Source organism: Strix uralensis, chromosome 20 (genome assembly GCF_047716275.1).
Source record: "Strix uralensis isolate ZFMK-TIS-50842 chromosome 20, bStrUra1, whole genome shotgun sequence".
NCBI classification, from domain to species: domain Eukaryota; kingdom Metazoa; phylum Chordata; class Aves; order Strigiformes; family Strigidae; genus Strix; species Strix uralensis.
In genome coordinates, this window is record NC_133991.1 from 12,155,282 (window position 1) to 12,169,974 (window position 14,693).

Here is a 14,693-nt window from a genome sequence, read left to right on the forward strand (position 1 = left end):
GAAAAGCCTTCAAACCTTGTGGAATTAAATTATTTGCTAATTATTTTTTAGTTATCATCATAAACAACGTTTCACAGCAGAATAAAGACTCCCTGAGCTTGCGTGGGAAGCGGAGAGCGGGCTCAGCTCAGTCCTGCAGAAGCCCAGGGCGGCTGCCACGTCCCGGCGCCCTTTGGCTCAGCTTGGAAGGTGCTCGGAAAGCCCGGACGCACCCTCCGCCATTAGAGCCCTTCGCAGGATACATAAGTGTTGTTAAGCAATTCTATTTGCAGAATTATACTAAATGAGAGCAAATGAGTGAATCTGACTGTCAAGTCTGGACAAAAATGTAATAAAGTAAAGAGTCATGAATATTACTCCCCCTCCTCCAGGTATGATTAGCTGAACAAATACTAACAGCACAAGCCCTGCAGAATTAAGTGTCTCAAGTTTATGTTCAAGCCTTCAGTTTAAAAAGCTTTAGGGCTGGGCATAACCTACTGGCTCTCCAGAATGAAACAGGGGTGGTGTTTTGTTTTTCTTTTTCTTTTTTCTTTTAAAGTCTCTCAAGATTGGTGTAAAGAAGAAAAAACATGTTCTGGTTTCTGCTTTTGGGGCAAGGAACTACAAAAACCCAATTTGCGCCGGCGTAACATTTTAACTTTATTCCACATCTCAATTATTTTTAGCTTTTTGCCTAGTCTGCTGACGTTAATCCCAAACTGTTAGCGGCCCAGGATTTGGAGGAATTCAAAGTGACATAATTACGTGACACAAATGTGCAGCTGTCATTCATGTTTGAAAGCTTCAATATTTAGAAAGGCAGGAGTTCCCAAACAGAAAAAGGAAGCAGGACCCTTTACTTTGGGGCACTGATTAACTCACTCTAGATTAACTAAATAAATATCAGAATATTGTTTAATGGGCTCCTACTCATAAAGGCCTCGATAGCGACACATTTTCCAGTTGGTCCCTTTCACAAAGGCGTATCACAACCTTGGCTGGCAGCAGGGAAACCCAGAGGAGGAGACAACGGGACAGAGAAAACATTATTTCTGTCTTCAGTCTGAACTACCACTGTACCCTCAAAACCAACTCACAGAAACAACCCTGCCATTCACACATTTGTTCTATTCAACCCCTCTCGAAAACTGCGCTTTTGAAAAATAATATTCAGTCTGATATGCAAGGTTTCAGAAGTGCACAGCGAGGTCAAAGCGTTGGAAGAGGAGAAAGCAGCTCACCCACCCGCTGCTCTGTAAGAGAAAGGCACCCGCCAGCTTAAGGGGATACTATAACTTTAAACTTTGTATTTTTCAGGAAAAAAAGATACATTGCTGGTTTGCAACAAATCACACACATCCCCACATTTTCAAAATATGCCAAGATAATATTTATTAACACAGCAGGACTTACAGATCACAAAAGATAGTGATACATAGGAGCTCGTAAGGGCGTTATCAGAATAAAGCATGCAGGTCAATACTTGCAGAAGAGAGATATCAAAGCAGATCTGAGAAGGCACATTCACACAGGAAATGTTTAGTTGAAATTAGACATTAGAAAAGCAGCAAAAAACCTGAAGTTGATTAAAATATACAGAGATCTCCAATAATGCCAAAGGAAAAGGTTTGTAAGATTTACAGATTTGTAGTGCAGCAAATGGATAACCCTTTGAGAATACCCGGGCGAGGGTACGCTCTCGCTGCAACGTTTGGCAGGACACAGAACAAATTAGGTCCATGTAACATAAACAGGTGATAATTAAATGCTTTTGTCTTGGAGTGAAACATATTTGGTTTAAAAGAAGCAGCCTGGTTGAAACTAAGAGCATGCAGCCAGTGCTCAAAGGGTTATACAAAGTAAATGCAAGAGAAATCAGGCAACATTAGTATAATCTACCTTCCACACAAAGAATTATAGCAAAGTTTAAAGAGACAGTATCCCCTTTGGAGAGAGCAAAACTGAAAACCTTTCTTCCCTCAGAGACCAAAGTCCGTTGTATGGGCAGCAACTCAACGATTTCTTTCTAATTCCCAGCATAAGCAACCTACCTGCCCGTACCTGGAAGCTAAGCAATGTGAAGTCTCAATAGCCAAAGGATAAAGACCTCTGTATCAGTATGTCAGAAAAGTCAAATCATTTATCAGCACCTCTGTCCCGCTGCTGTTTCACCGGAGATGTTTCACGGTGCTTGCAAACATACAGTTCCCAATGACTGGTCTCCCATTTCTCAGCAGTGAGGATGACAAAGCGATACTGTCCCTTTTTGACATTAGATTTACAGATCGAAGAAAATGAAGAGAAAAAAAAAAAAATCTGCTTTTTAACTTTATGTAAACTGAAAAAAAGAGACTTGAACATCAGCAGTTCGTAGCTTGAAATGCATCAAACACACATAAAGGAGCACGTGAGCACAGAAATATTTGTAACAGATCGTCCAGGGCACGCTCCGCTACAAAATCCAAACAGTTAAATGGAGTATAACTCTCCCCGTGGAAAAACATCTAGCTTGGCACCATAGGAGAATACAGACTTGTTTAAGTTTAATAAAAATAGCTTCTAATTAATACTTCAGAGTTCAAAAGTTTAGCAACAAGCACATGATCAGCTAACCCCTTTAAACAAACCAAAAAAGTCTTTCCTGCCACTAAATGGCAATTATTAATCACTGATTTCTGTGGTAAAAGCTCACATCCTGTAGAAGAGCTACATAAGTCAAACTACCACCAAAAGAGGCTAGAAAAATATTAGGAAAAAGTGCTTTCAAAACCAAAGTAAACATTCAAGAATACACTGTAGGTGCTACGTTTTTGACAGCTCACTCAACTTGGAATTTTACCAAGCAGTAATATGAAAATTAAATGTCTTTGCTAATAAATTATTCCTGATATTTTGTACCCTGTTATAGAGCATCTTCCATGTCAAAGTTGCCAACTTAATTCTCTCCCCTACTTAAAAATATCATATAATGCAAAATTACAGTACTGTGTATTTTCTCTACCCATATCTGCAAAAATGGAAGAAATATTTCATATGGAAATAACCAATTCTTGCAGTAACAGCTGTTACAGTTTGTATGCTCCCCCCTGTTCAGAAAAGCTTTTGACTGCATAATACTTGTCGCTAGGACACAGTTATGGTTCCCGTGTTATTGAAGGCCACAGAACATTTAACTACATCTTACCTTCCTATGTACACACGAAAAGAAAAAGCAGGACACTTGGGAAATTTGTTTTATGATATGTGATCAGATCAGAGGTGGTCAATTCACTCTCTCAGGAGCACTTTCATAAAGGGAAATTAAAGAAGGTGAAAACCTGATAAGGATAAAGTAAAAGTCCCATGGTTTTAAATTTAGGTCCAGGAGTTACCAATGGTGAGATTAGCATTTACAGGCCCTTTGCACAACTATTCCAATGAGGGTTTTAACTCTAAAAAGTATACGCAATGCTTCTACTTGCAGTCCTGCAAAATACTGGCTACGCAGATTAAGCCCCACTGTAACGGGAATATACTAGTGGTGTTGATTAGGCAGCTTTTCATTAACAGCACAAATTAGTGTTCTGCCTACCCTTTTAGAAGCGCAGAGCGGGTTAAGTCCCCAAGCCAAATGCTTTGTTGAAACCAAGAGATTAAAGTGAGACTCTCTGCCATTCATCTTGCAAATATAAATGGAATTACATTGTTTGCATTAGAAAATTTTCCACCTGAATCCCTTAAGTGACAAGAGCTAACAGGTACCAGTAATTTGATGTTGTCAAATCTCAAAAATAAACTGGCATGGAGTTCAAACTGTTCAATCTATTTATAGTCTTCTAAGACAAAAAATAAACGCTGCCCTGCTAAGGGGCTGTTGGCTAGCGGGTGCACATATTTAGAAGTCTTTCACTGCTGAAAGACTAGTGCATAATACTGTAATTTAGCACACAGAACACCAAAATCTCCATCACCTACGTTACCAGAGCAATCTAACCAGTTCCTCACCTGCTGCTGGTGGATGCTGGCCACTAACTGTTGGCAGATCCAAAGAGCTATCAGACATGACATGCTTAAGATCTCCTCCCACATCAGCCAGTTTCATGTCAAACTGAACAGACAACGCGTCTTCAGAATCCTCCTTGCCGACACTGCTGCCACCAATAGAAGGGAGATCCAGAGACTTCACCGAAGCAGAGTCTTCTTTGGCCTGCTTGAAAGCCGCGACTTTGTCCACCAAGGACTTATCTGCATTGTTGCACATGGAAGAAAACTTGTTAGAGTGGAAGTCGGCAAAATCATCATCGCTCTTCACTGAAGAAAGCGTGTTGTCCTTCGCCTCCTCAAAGCCAGCTCCAGAGCCTTCCAGAGAAAGCTGTTTGAAGATGTCGTATTTGGTGGGCGTAGCCGCGGTGGCAGAACTCTGCCCACTCTTCACCATGCTGACCGATGAGCCAGGCTGAGGAACAGGACTGGCCTCTAGCTTAAGTCCATTGTATTTGTCATCTGTTTTCTGTTCGGAAAATCCACTGCTGTTGTTGAAAGCCATAAAATCTGCAAAGTCATCTTGTCCACTGGCTGATGCGCAATTAGAAAATTCCCCAAAAAGGTTGAACTCTCCAAAGTCATCAGCTAAGCTTGAACTTTTGCTGGGTGCTGGTTGGGCAGTGGTAGATGGAAGGGGTGGTGGAGGAAAGGAGCCCGGTTTTGACGTATTAAATGCAGGTGGAAAGGATGGCTGCTTGTTTTCTCCAGTAGAGGAAAAGAGATCCAAGTCTGCAAGATTCAAAGAGGTCTTTGCTTGTGTTTGCTGCTTTGACTGAACGGGCAGAGAAGGGAAGGATGTGGGGAAGGTTTTGTCTTTTGTAGGTGGCTCTAATGGTGAGATACTGTCAGCGGTTTTAAAATCTGTGAAACCATCATCGGTTCCTGCAGGCTTGAATTCTGCAAGGTTATCTCCTAAGAATAAAAACAACAAAAAACCAAAAATAAGACACTGCAGTGACAACAAATACATCATACTCACACCATGCAAGCAAGCAAATTATTTCATGCAATGTCAGAAGTTTTTATGCAAACTATTTAAATTAAGACCTCAGGATGCACATAGAACTGCAAACTCAACTTCTATGAACCACACAAGTTTCAAGGTCAGCGATTATAATATTCATTCCAGCAAACACTTAAGTCTTTCAAATAGCCTCAAAGTCATATTAAATTCCCTTTACACTGAGTTAATATCAAAAGACACCACGACCAATAGATTCAAAAGGTGATCAGTACTGTCTCATTCAGCTTCCACGTAAGTTCTGCTTCCCACCTCATCCTTCTCATATTTGCCAAGCAATGACTGTAATCTCCAATTTCACTTATACCAATACAGTATTTGCCTTCTTACAATTCTCCTCCTCCCTCCCTCCCTTCGAAATATTGCCCAAACACAGTTGCCTCGTGAAGCGTCAGCAGAGAGTTGAGACAAAAGCAACCCTGCTGATAAGCTGAAAGGGGAACAGAGGAGAGATCAACCAAACCAGACTTGCCTGGTGGCTGAAGGTACTTTTGAAAAAGGCTCGCTTAACAGGAGGCACACAGCCAGCAAGCCTACCCACCAGGCACGGAGGGGAACCAACAGGCGGAAGAGACAGAGGCCCAAACAGGAAATAACGCAAGGTGGTCATCCTAATGTGTTGTTTTAGAACATTTTTAAGCTCTCGTTTTAACCTATCATGTTTTCCTTCTGCCAGATTCACCTAAACACACCATAGTGTTAAGGGATCAGAACTTCAGTAAATGCAATGTAGCCCAGGCATCTTCTAGCTTCTGCTAAGACTGATTCCAGTTTTACTAAGAAGCTTCGGTCACGTGCAAGTGAGCATGATTAATCATGAGATGTGGAGATCTCTAGTTCAGCTACCTACTGAATGTAAGGTTGTGCTATGTAAGGATTGTAATTTAAACCTGATTAAACATTAGGCAACAACGTTTTCATTGAATTTACATTAAATATTTTGGTGTACTAATTTTATAAGTTTCTTCCTGTTCATATACAATTATTTTTTTATAAAGCAATTTCTTTTGAACATGAAAATATGTTGAGTTGTTTAACCCATTCACCAGCATGTCCGTACTTAGACTACTTGTAATTTTAAAGTATTGATGTATACTTTAAGACAAGTGTCGAATAAACAGATTTTGTTCTATTTTAGAAGCACACCATTAACATTTAATTCTTAGCTACCACACAGTGTTATACTTTAAATCAGTTTAACCAAGACTTAAAATACTACTCTTTATAATGGTAAAAAAGGACCACGACTCTACCTGACATATTCTTCCATTCTCCCTCCCCTCCAAATCAACTCACTTGGCCCAGCAACAATACAAATATTCATGAAACTGCTATTCATTGATCAAAACTAAAACATCACAGCAAACTAAACTTACTGATGAATTGCAAACTTTTCCATTAGAAATGTAAGCTGGTGAAAGGGTTAAGAGTGGTCAGACCTGGACAGCTGGCAAATATAGTAATTTTCTATATTTTAGAACATGTACAGAAAGAGATAAAATGTTATTTCATTTCATTGCATGCATTTAATCCTGAAAAGGTATTGAGCTTGAGAATCTCACAAAACATTACAGGAGTTTCAGAAACTCAGTGTCTGAAAAAAAGAATTCCATCTTTGAGAAATAAGGAGGAGGAGGAGTGAACTCAGGTAAGCAGTTGTACCCTAGAATCTAAAATTGTTCTCTAGTAATCAAACAAAATGCTGGCTATAACATAACTCTGTGGAAGGCAGGTTAAGTTAGTGATACATTTATCTTCTGATCTGTCTACTGATAATGTATGGAAGTCAGTAGGAGTTTGAGATTTCCCCCCCCCCCCCCCCTTTGATTAAAAAGATGAGATTACCACTTACATTGCATAAGTGAGTTTGACATAGATGGTTCTGGAAAAGGCTGAGGGAGACTCTGCTTTGGTAATTACACAGAAGTTGTACTTCAGATGCCAATTAGGTTTTACTTTTCCCAATCAAAAACAGTTAAACACAAGTTTCAAAATAAGCGATCAGATTTATTCTTAGAGCACCAGAGACATGAAAAGTTTAAATTCTGCCCTAACCATAGAAAAAAGTTGCAATTTTGTCCAGAAGCATCTTATTCTGTCTTCTGAGAATATGATTCCTTCCTTAAAACAAACAAATTCCAACCACATCATTTTAAAATAAAGTTCAGAAGCACCCAGAAGAGATGCCAGTCTTCGAGAAATACAATTTGTACATTGTTCCAATAGTATATTGCACTATTTTTTCAGGATACTTCCTGCTAAGTTGTTTAGAGAAGCAGAAGCACCATTATTCTAGAATTCTAGCAATGAAAATTCTGCAGCTCATAGAGAACTACTAAAAAAATACAAAGCAAATATGTTAAAACAGCTCCAAAAAACATACTGCTTACCTAAGTATTTGCTCTCTGATGGCTGTTCTAATTCACGGAAAGCACTATACTTGTCTCCACCATCTAGTGAATATGAGAAAAGAAATACATTTACATAAAGGTATTATGAATTCATATAGAAAATTTTATAGTGGCATAATTGTTCTGATTTTTAAATATTAATATCTTATCAGTGCCAAAACCAAGATATATGAAATATTACAATAAATTGCTCATAGTGGTTGTATATTTTTCCTTTTACCTCCAAAAGTAGCTGTACTTTCAGAAGGCTTCTCAGCTGCAATTCCTTTAAACACAGCATACTTATCAGTTGACGAGAGTGTCTTATTACCTGGGAGTGGCATTAGTAAAGAAGGAACACTAAAAACAAAAGAGATAAAGGCAAAGTTCCTTAATTTATCCAGAAGAAATCTACATTTCCAGGATTTACTTAAAGGAGCCTCTTACTATGACTGCACAATTTGGATCACTAAACCTAAGCCTGTACCCTAGAGTGCTTAATCAAGAACTGACGTAAACTACCTCAACACCTATTAAGAATAAGAGCATGGAAACAGGCAGCTGCGTAACTTGACGGGTGAATTCGCACTTTATCTCACCTAATTGCATTTCTTTAGGCCCCAAGTCAATTTTCAACCTTCTCGATTTTAATTTGTACCAGAACATGAACAAAACGCTCCAGAACTTTACACCGCAGGAATTCCTAGCCCAGGAGAGAACACGCACACACACACAGACCAGGAATCGCTGCAGTTTAATCTCTCGCTTTGCCCAGGGCAGCGTAAGGACAATTCTCCCTGATAGAACTGCATATGGTAAAGAGTTAAAACTGCATGAGATTTTGTCAGCTCCATATGTCAGCTTACCTACTTTTGATTATATTTCATTACATATTGCAAAATTAAGAGAATGAAGTGACACCACTGTTCAAAAGGATAACTCTGAATTTCTGTCAGTGCAAATCAGCGAGTTTAGGAAGCTATCTAATTAGCAAAATACGGATTAGCCCACCGCTACACAAGCAAATCTTTTTGCACATAAACACAGTCTACTTTATATAGTAAAACTGCCATAATAACCTAACACCATGTTAGCAACTGCTGTAAAATTTAGAAGACGTTCTGCGAGAGCTCTGCGCCCTCCACACAAGCCCCCTTATCAGACCTTGGCAGCTCTACAGAACAACATCCTTTACATATGAATGATGCGTTTTACCTCTCGTTTATGTCATTCAATACCATGCACATTGAAAACGTGAATGAATTTCTATGGCGTTCCTTGGCCTGAAGCAAGAATCTTTCCAGAGCCATTTAAATCTCCTTATCAGCAGCCTACAAGCAACATACAAACCCAGCACTTGCACACACGTGCTAATGATGGTCTGTGATGCTTGCAGACAGACAGTGCAATGTCAAAAAAATATAGCTTAGGGTAATATAATTAAATTTCACATCACTGCAAACCAGGCTATTAGATATGCAATCTTGGCAAATGTAATGGTTAATCATCTGTACTCTACAGATGGCTTTTTTTTTAAATAAAGCTCCATAAGCAATTAGATTATAGCTCATTGTAACGTTCTGTTCAAAACTGAATGCTTTTACAGCTGAATAAAGAGAACTGCTGCAGTGGAAAAGAAACACCATTTTAAAAAAAAAATATATACATATTTTTTTAATGATTCCCCTGTGGAATTTACAAATAACGTTTCTGTTAAAACTTTCAGCAGCAGAATAGCTTTAATTGCAGAATGATGTCTAACACAAATGAAGATATACTTAAAATAGAGCATCTTCAGATGCACGTGGCATTGATTTACATCAGCAAAATTTAATTTCTCCATACAATCCCGTTAGGCACGGTGTAACAGAACAATTTGTTTTAGTATTCCCATTTGACATCACTGTTGAGGGAGCAACTGGTAATCGCTGTTCACCTGGAAAGCACTAGTTCTATTTGCAACGGAGAACAGTCAGTTCGATACACAGAAAATTTGTATGTCTACAATTAGACACCTGGGAGGTACATAAAAGTTTGCCATGTGCAGCAAAAGGAAACAACACTGAAATTTTGTAGTCACAGGACTTTGAAAGATTAATTGTAAATTCTGAAAGGGAGTAAACATGCTTACTTATTTTGTTATACAAAATGAGCCTGATCTGGAATTACATTTTGGCAGTCTCCCAAATGAAAAGCCAAGATTGCTGAAGTCTGAATGAGATTTCAGCTGAGATTTATAGTCAGTTAGCAAAAGTTTAAGCACTGGCCAGACAAACAATAGAAATAACAAAACCCCTGTCCACTGGAGTTCTCAGTCATTTAAGAGTACAATGTTGTGCTCTTTGCGTGAATTTTGGGGTCTATATTCAGGGCCCGAAGAAAGACCTTGATGTCAGCAAATGGTTTCTATCATCTCCAACAAACACGGGGTCACACTTTTAATGGCAGCACACAGCACTGAATGCAGAACTCCTCTCTCCCAGTGTATTTTTTCTGAATAGCTTTACATAAGATTTTTGCCTCAATGCACAGTATGAAGTAACTTTCAATTGCCTGGGCAGTAGTATAAACACTTGAAAACCTATCCCCAAACCTTGTAAACGCAATTTACCTCAGCATGATGACTAGAATGCTAAAGAATGGCCAACCACCTATGGCACATCAAATGTCGTTTTTGATTCAGAAAGCCTAATTGTACTTGTAACAACCTTCAAAAGAAACTGTCAGAGTAGACGTGTCAGGTGACAGAAGAAAATTACAGGCTGGAAAGCTACCCACAAGAGAGGAAAACATTTCATTTCTTAAAAAGAGTTCTAAAATACTGAAGGAGTGGAAATCAAGGATCTGCTACCTGCTCCGGTGCTGTGAACTGGCTGCTTTGGAGGAGCCAGCTACATCCCCTTGGAAATCAGTGAAAGAGTCATCCAGTGAGCCAGACTTTGAAGCATCTTGAAACTCCTGGAAGTCATCATCTTCTGCTTTTACTACCTGAATTAGAAACAACAATGTAAACTGCTACACTGTTGTCTTTTTAAATTGTCATATGGGGTGAAAGCAGTTCAGAGTAGCTGATTGACTCAAGAGGGGGGGAAAAAAGCAAAAGAGGGAAAAATCCTTTCCACGTTAGCATGTAAAATTAGCATGGTCAGTGTTTCCACTTCACCTGCAACTCAAAACACACACAAGGTGTACAGGACTACACGTAGTATGCCCAAAGAACGGGTGAATAAGGAACAGTACTCCTTTCACATTAAATGTATTCTTGATCATAGCCATGTAATCTTTTAATATGCAACAAATATTAATCACTTAAGTCAATCAATAATTTAAAATCAATAGACACAGCAAAAGCATCAGAATAAATATTTTCCAAAGAAGGATGAACCATATTTGCAAACAGCAAAATTTATCCCCCACATGATTTACAGTGTTGTAAACCAGAGGTTTTCATAGCTCTCAGCTTCTCCTGAAAACTCAGACTTATTTTACCAGCTACTAGCATCTGCTGTGTAAAATTCCATTTTACGTGCATTACAAAATCCTAACTACAACTGAAATCCTCCTTCGATGCAATTAGTTTGTCATGGAGAATGCTTTTGTACCTCTTCTAATGCCACCAGAAAGAAACAGGAAAAATAAAAGCACATCCTTAGCGGCGTGACTTCATGCTTTCAGATGTCATGGGTCAGATTTCAGCTCGTTTTTGGTGTTTACTTAAAGCCTGTTGCCACTACATAGCGTTAAACGAGCCGGGCTCATTCTCTTTCCGGGAGAAGGGAGATTTGGCAGGCAAGAAGAGGGAGCTAACCTGGCTGGGCTGGTAGGGCGGCACGAAGCCTCCGGAAGGCTGTCCTGCAGCTCCGCCCGCCGGTGCCGTGATGCTCATCCCCATCACGGCCGGCCCGATGCTGAGAGGCACGGAGACCTGCGGCGCGGAGGGCAGAAGGGGCTGCGGGCTCACTGCGGCAGGCAGTGGCAGCGGAAATCCAGTTAAAGTAGGAACGGGGGCAGCTGGAAACTGGTTTAACACGTCAGGACTCACTGCAGGGATTCCTCTCTGCAAAGGCAGAAAAGCAAAGACAACCATACACACGTGGCCACATCAACAGAAAGGCTTACTGCGGCCTCAATTCCGGTTTCTAGCTTGTATTACTGAAATCATGGAAGGGCAGGGTACTGGTCAAGCTTCAAGCAAACCTTCCAAAGCAAAACATGCTATCAGAAGCCTCAATAAGTGAATCCCACCCTGATGGCTGGAGTTACACAGAGGCTCATGATACCTGCCTGGGTGGGCAGAGGCTCAGCGTTCACCAACCCCATAAGCCCCAGTAAGCAGAGCTATGCTGTGCCCGGTGTGCGCTCTACTGTCCTTCCCACACACCACTCCCACAAGGTACCTCACCCTCAATCCTCATCACTCGAGACATCTTGCCTTAGTTTTCATACAGGGCTGGTATCCAGAGATAAACTGGTAAGAGATGACACTATGCTGACAAAGAATGGAAGCCTAAAACTAACACTCCACTGGTTCAGGAGAGAGGTAGCAAGTCTAGCTCTTTGCAGACTGAGGGATACAGGAATATAGTTTGGGATACCATATAGTTTGAGGAAAACAGATGTGCATACAACAGAAGGAAAACTGCCAGTATTTTCTACTAGAAATACAAGTAAGTGCGTTTGGTAGGTATATCTAAGAACTACCCTCAGCTGACACTAAAGAAAGGAGTAACTGAAATGTAACTGCAGGGGATGAAGTTATAATCCCACTGAAGCTACAAGGGGAGTTTCTCCTCTGGACTTCAACAGAAGTAGTATTTTACTACAGGTGTGCTATACCAGCCACTTGTGCTAACACACAACCTACAGCAGATTAGTGAAGCCATCCACCTTTTGCGCTCACCTCCCAGGCCTCAGTCGTACCTGAGTTACGGCTATCATCGCCAGGACAGCGTAGAGCTCTTCCTTTGTCAGCTTCCCCGGGGTTGTACGGTTGGCTAAAGCCCATATCTGCCCCAGGGTCTCTCTGGGCAATCCAGACGACATCAGTATGGGATAGAGTTTAGCTGTATCTATTCCAGCAGGAGTCAAAGTGGTTTCTAAAATTTTCTTATACAAGTCTGTTAAGAGGGAGTCAGTATTAGACAGTGACAACTGCTGTTTTCAAGTGAATTTAGGATGTCTTTTCTATTTTGTCTCAAACTCAACATTGTATCAAATTAATAACACTCAAAGTGCATTCTGGCATTGTATTGTATCATCATGTTTCATCTAAATGCGTTATTGGATGGTCTTTACAGACAAGTTTAACACAAGCAAACAAATATTTTATATAAAATACACTCAGTGCTCCATTTCAAAACATGATTCTTCAATGAAATTGCAGGATAATCCCTATAAAAAGATAGCTATAACAGCTTTATGTATTTAAACCTCAGTGTAATCAATACTTACTACAGCATGTAATTTTCTATTTACTTGTTATTTGCATATACAAGATAAATATCCTTACGAAATGAGCCTGCTTAATTACAAGAACGCCGAAAACCAGACTACCCATGAAGCAGTGTTATCAGTGATGCAACCTCTACTAGCATAATGTGCTGTCATAACAAATTCTAGATTAAACATTTATCATGCTCGAATAAAACCCATACTTTTCCAAATGCAGATAAAGCCACCATAAATATGTAACATACCAAAGACACAGGATTCATTTGATGACTGAAGAATAATGCTTTGATCAATAAATGGCAACATAAGCACACGTTCATTCAGACCTCACACTGCCCACTTGGCTAAACGCCCACTTTCTTGTTTACCTGGGACCAAGCTATCGTTGTAAATCCAAGGAGGCATCATTTGCTGAATTGGGTCCTGTGAAGGGAACACTCCAACACCTACACGTATACCATTCAGTAAGAAAAAGACAGAGAGTTGTATTAGGATATACCGATTCAAAGCATAAACATCTTAGAGACTAGATCACAGCTGGTCAGTAGCTTTTAGCATTTCAGGCAAAGATTTCAGGTAGGAATCACCATGCTCAGAGGAAAACCAGCTACTGCAGGAGTATATATTTCAACATAATAACTGGAATGATTTGGCAGTAGCAGCAAGAAAATAGTTAACTATATAATGAAATAAGGAGCTCCTCATCTGCCTCCCTCTTAATTTCTAGTTGTACAGAAGCTCAAGTCTCATTGCCTCTCAAAATTTCATAGCTGCACCTTATCAAATTTAGTCTTCCCATCAACTATATGCTATTAGGGCTACTTGTGGAATAAATAAATTCATACCTACCATAAGAACCACAGTGTTCCAGCAGAACATCCTGATCAGGGAAATCCACAAACAGCCCATTAGACTGAATCTCAGCAAGATCTTATCCCATGTTCACAAAAACGTATCCACTGCCCCAGTGCTCCCAGTCTTCAGATCCAGGAGACATCCCAGCTGCCTTCACTACTACAGGCTTCCACAGCACGATCTGCCACACTCTACTCCCTGCAAATTGGTTATTTCCTTCTCCACTGTGTGGACTCTTCCCCTCAGTCTCATGGTTTTACTTCCTATCTAGTCTCCCTGAGCAGATTTTATGCTCATCTTGAATGAAGCTCTGACAAAAATCAGAAGCATTTCAGATTTCATTGTCTTTTGCAGTGCCCTTGCATCTCCTCATCTTCCACATGGATTCTCTCCTGACTGCAGTCTAATTTCTAATCATCCCACAACTCCAAGTACATTTTAATATGAGCAATTCCTTCCATTTCACCAGCCAAGTAAAATAAATTTGCTACTTCCTCCAGTCTCATTATTCTTCAGCTTTAACCACCCCTCCATACACTTCTGCATCCTACCTATTCTGGCTTCTCATCCTTGAATCTCTCTGACAAAATTCAGCCCCTTAAAAATCAAGTAATTTGAGAAGTGAAAAGGAATTTGCAGGCATATTTAGTTGATAGATATGAGAGTCTTACTTAAAACTTTGATAATACCCAGGTGACTAAGGGTCTGCCATTTTTCAGCATTATCACTTAACTACTAAACTTCTGTTCCTCACAAAGTATTTCAGCTCATCCTTCAAAGCACCCTTAACAACATTTGGAACTATTCTTAACTATTGTTGCTCTACATAATCACTTCCAACGCCACCTTCATCTGCAGGCTGTATTTAAACTCATTCTTTCTCACACTTTTAAATGAAGGCAGTTTCCTGTCTCACTCTGTGTCGTCCCCACCCCCCCTTTTTTTTTTTTAAGTTAGGCATCAGGTTGCCT

At 39.9% G+C, this 14,693-nt stretch overlaps 1 protein-coding gene across 5 annotated transcripts in view; it reads right to left on the reverse strand.

The window, feature by feature from the left end:
- The window catches only part of SYNRG (synergin gamma), a 43,680-nt gene that overhangs the window by 16,089 nt on the left and 12,898 nt on the right, over positions 1-14,693 (reverse strand). For all 5 annotated transcript variants that reach the window (XM_074890498.1, XM_074890497.1, XM_074890496.1 and 2 more), the window contains 7 exons: positions 13,236-13,313; positions 12,337-12,533; positions 11,225-11,473; positions 10,268-10,404; positions 7,658-7,776; positions 7,417-7,479; positions 3,967-4,917 (listed from right to left, as the gene is read on the reverse strand). In XM_074890498.1, the coding sequence (XP_074746599.1) occupies positions 3,967-4,917; positions 7,417-7,479; positions 7,658-7,776; positions 10,268-10,404; positions 11,225-11,473; positions 12,337-12,533; positions 13,236-13,313 (1,794 nt within the window). The remainder of the gene's footprint in view (positions 1-3,966; positions 4,918-7,416; positions 7,480-7,657; positions 7,777-10,267; positions 10,405-11,224; positions 11,474-12,336; positions 12,534-13,235; positions 13,314-14,693) is intronic.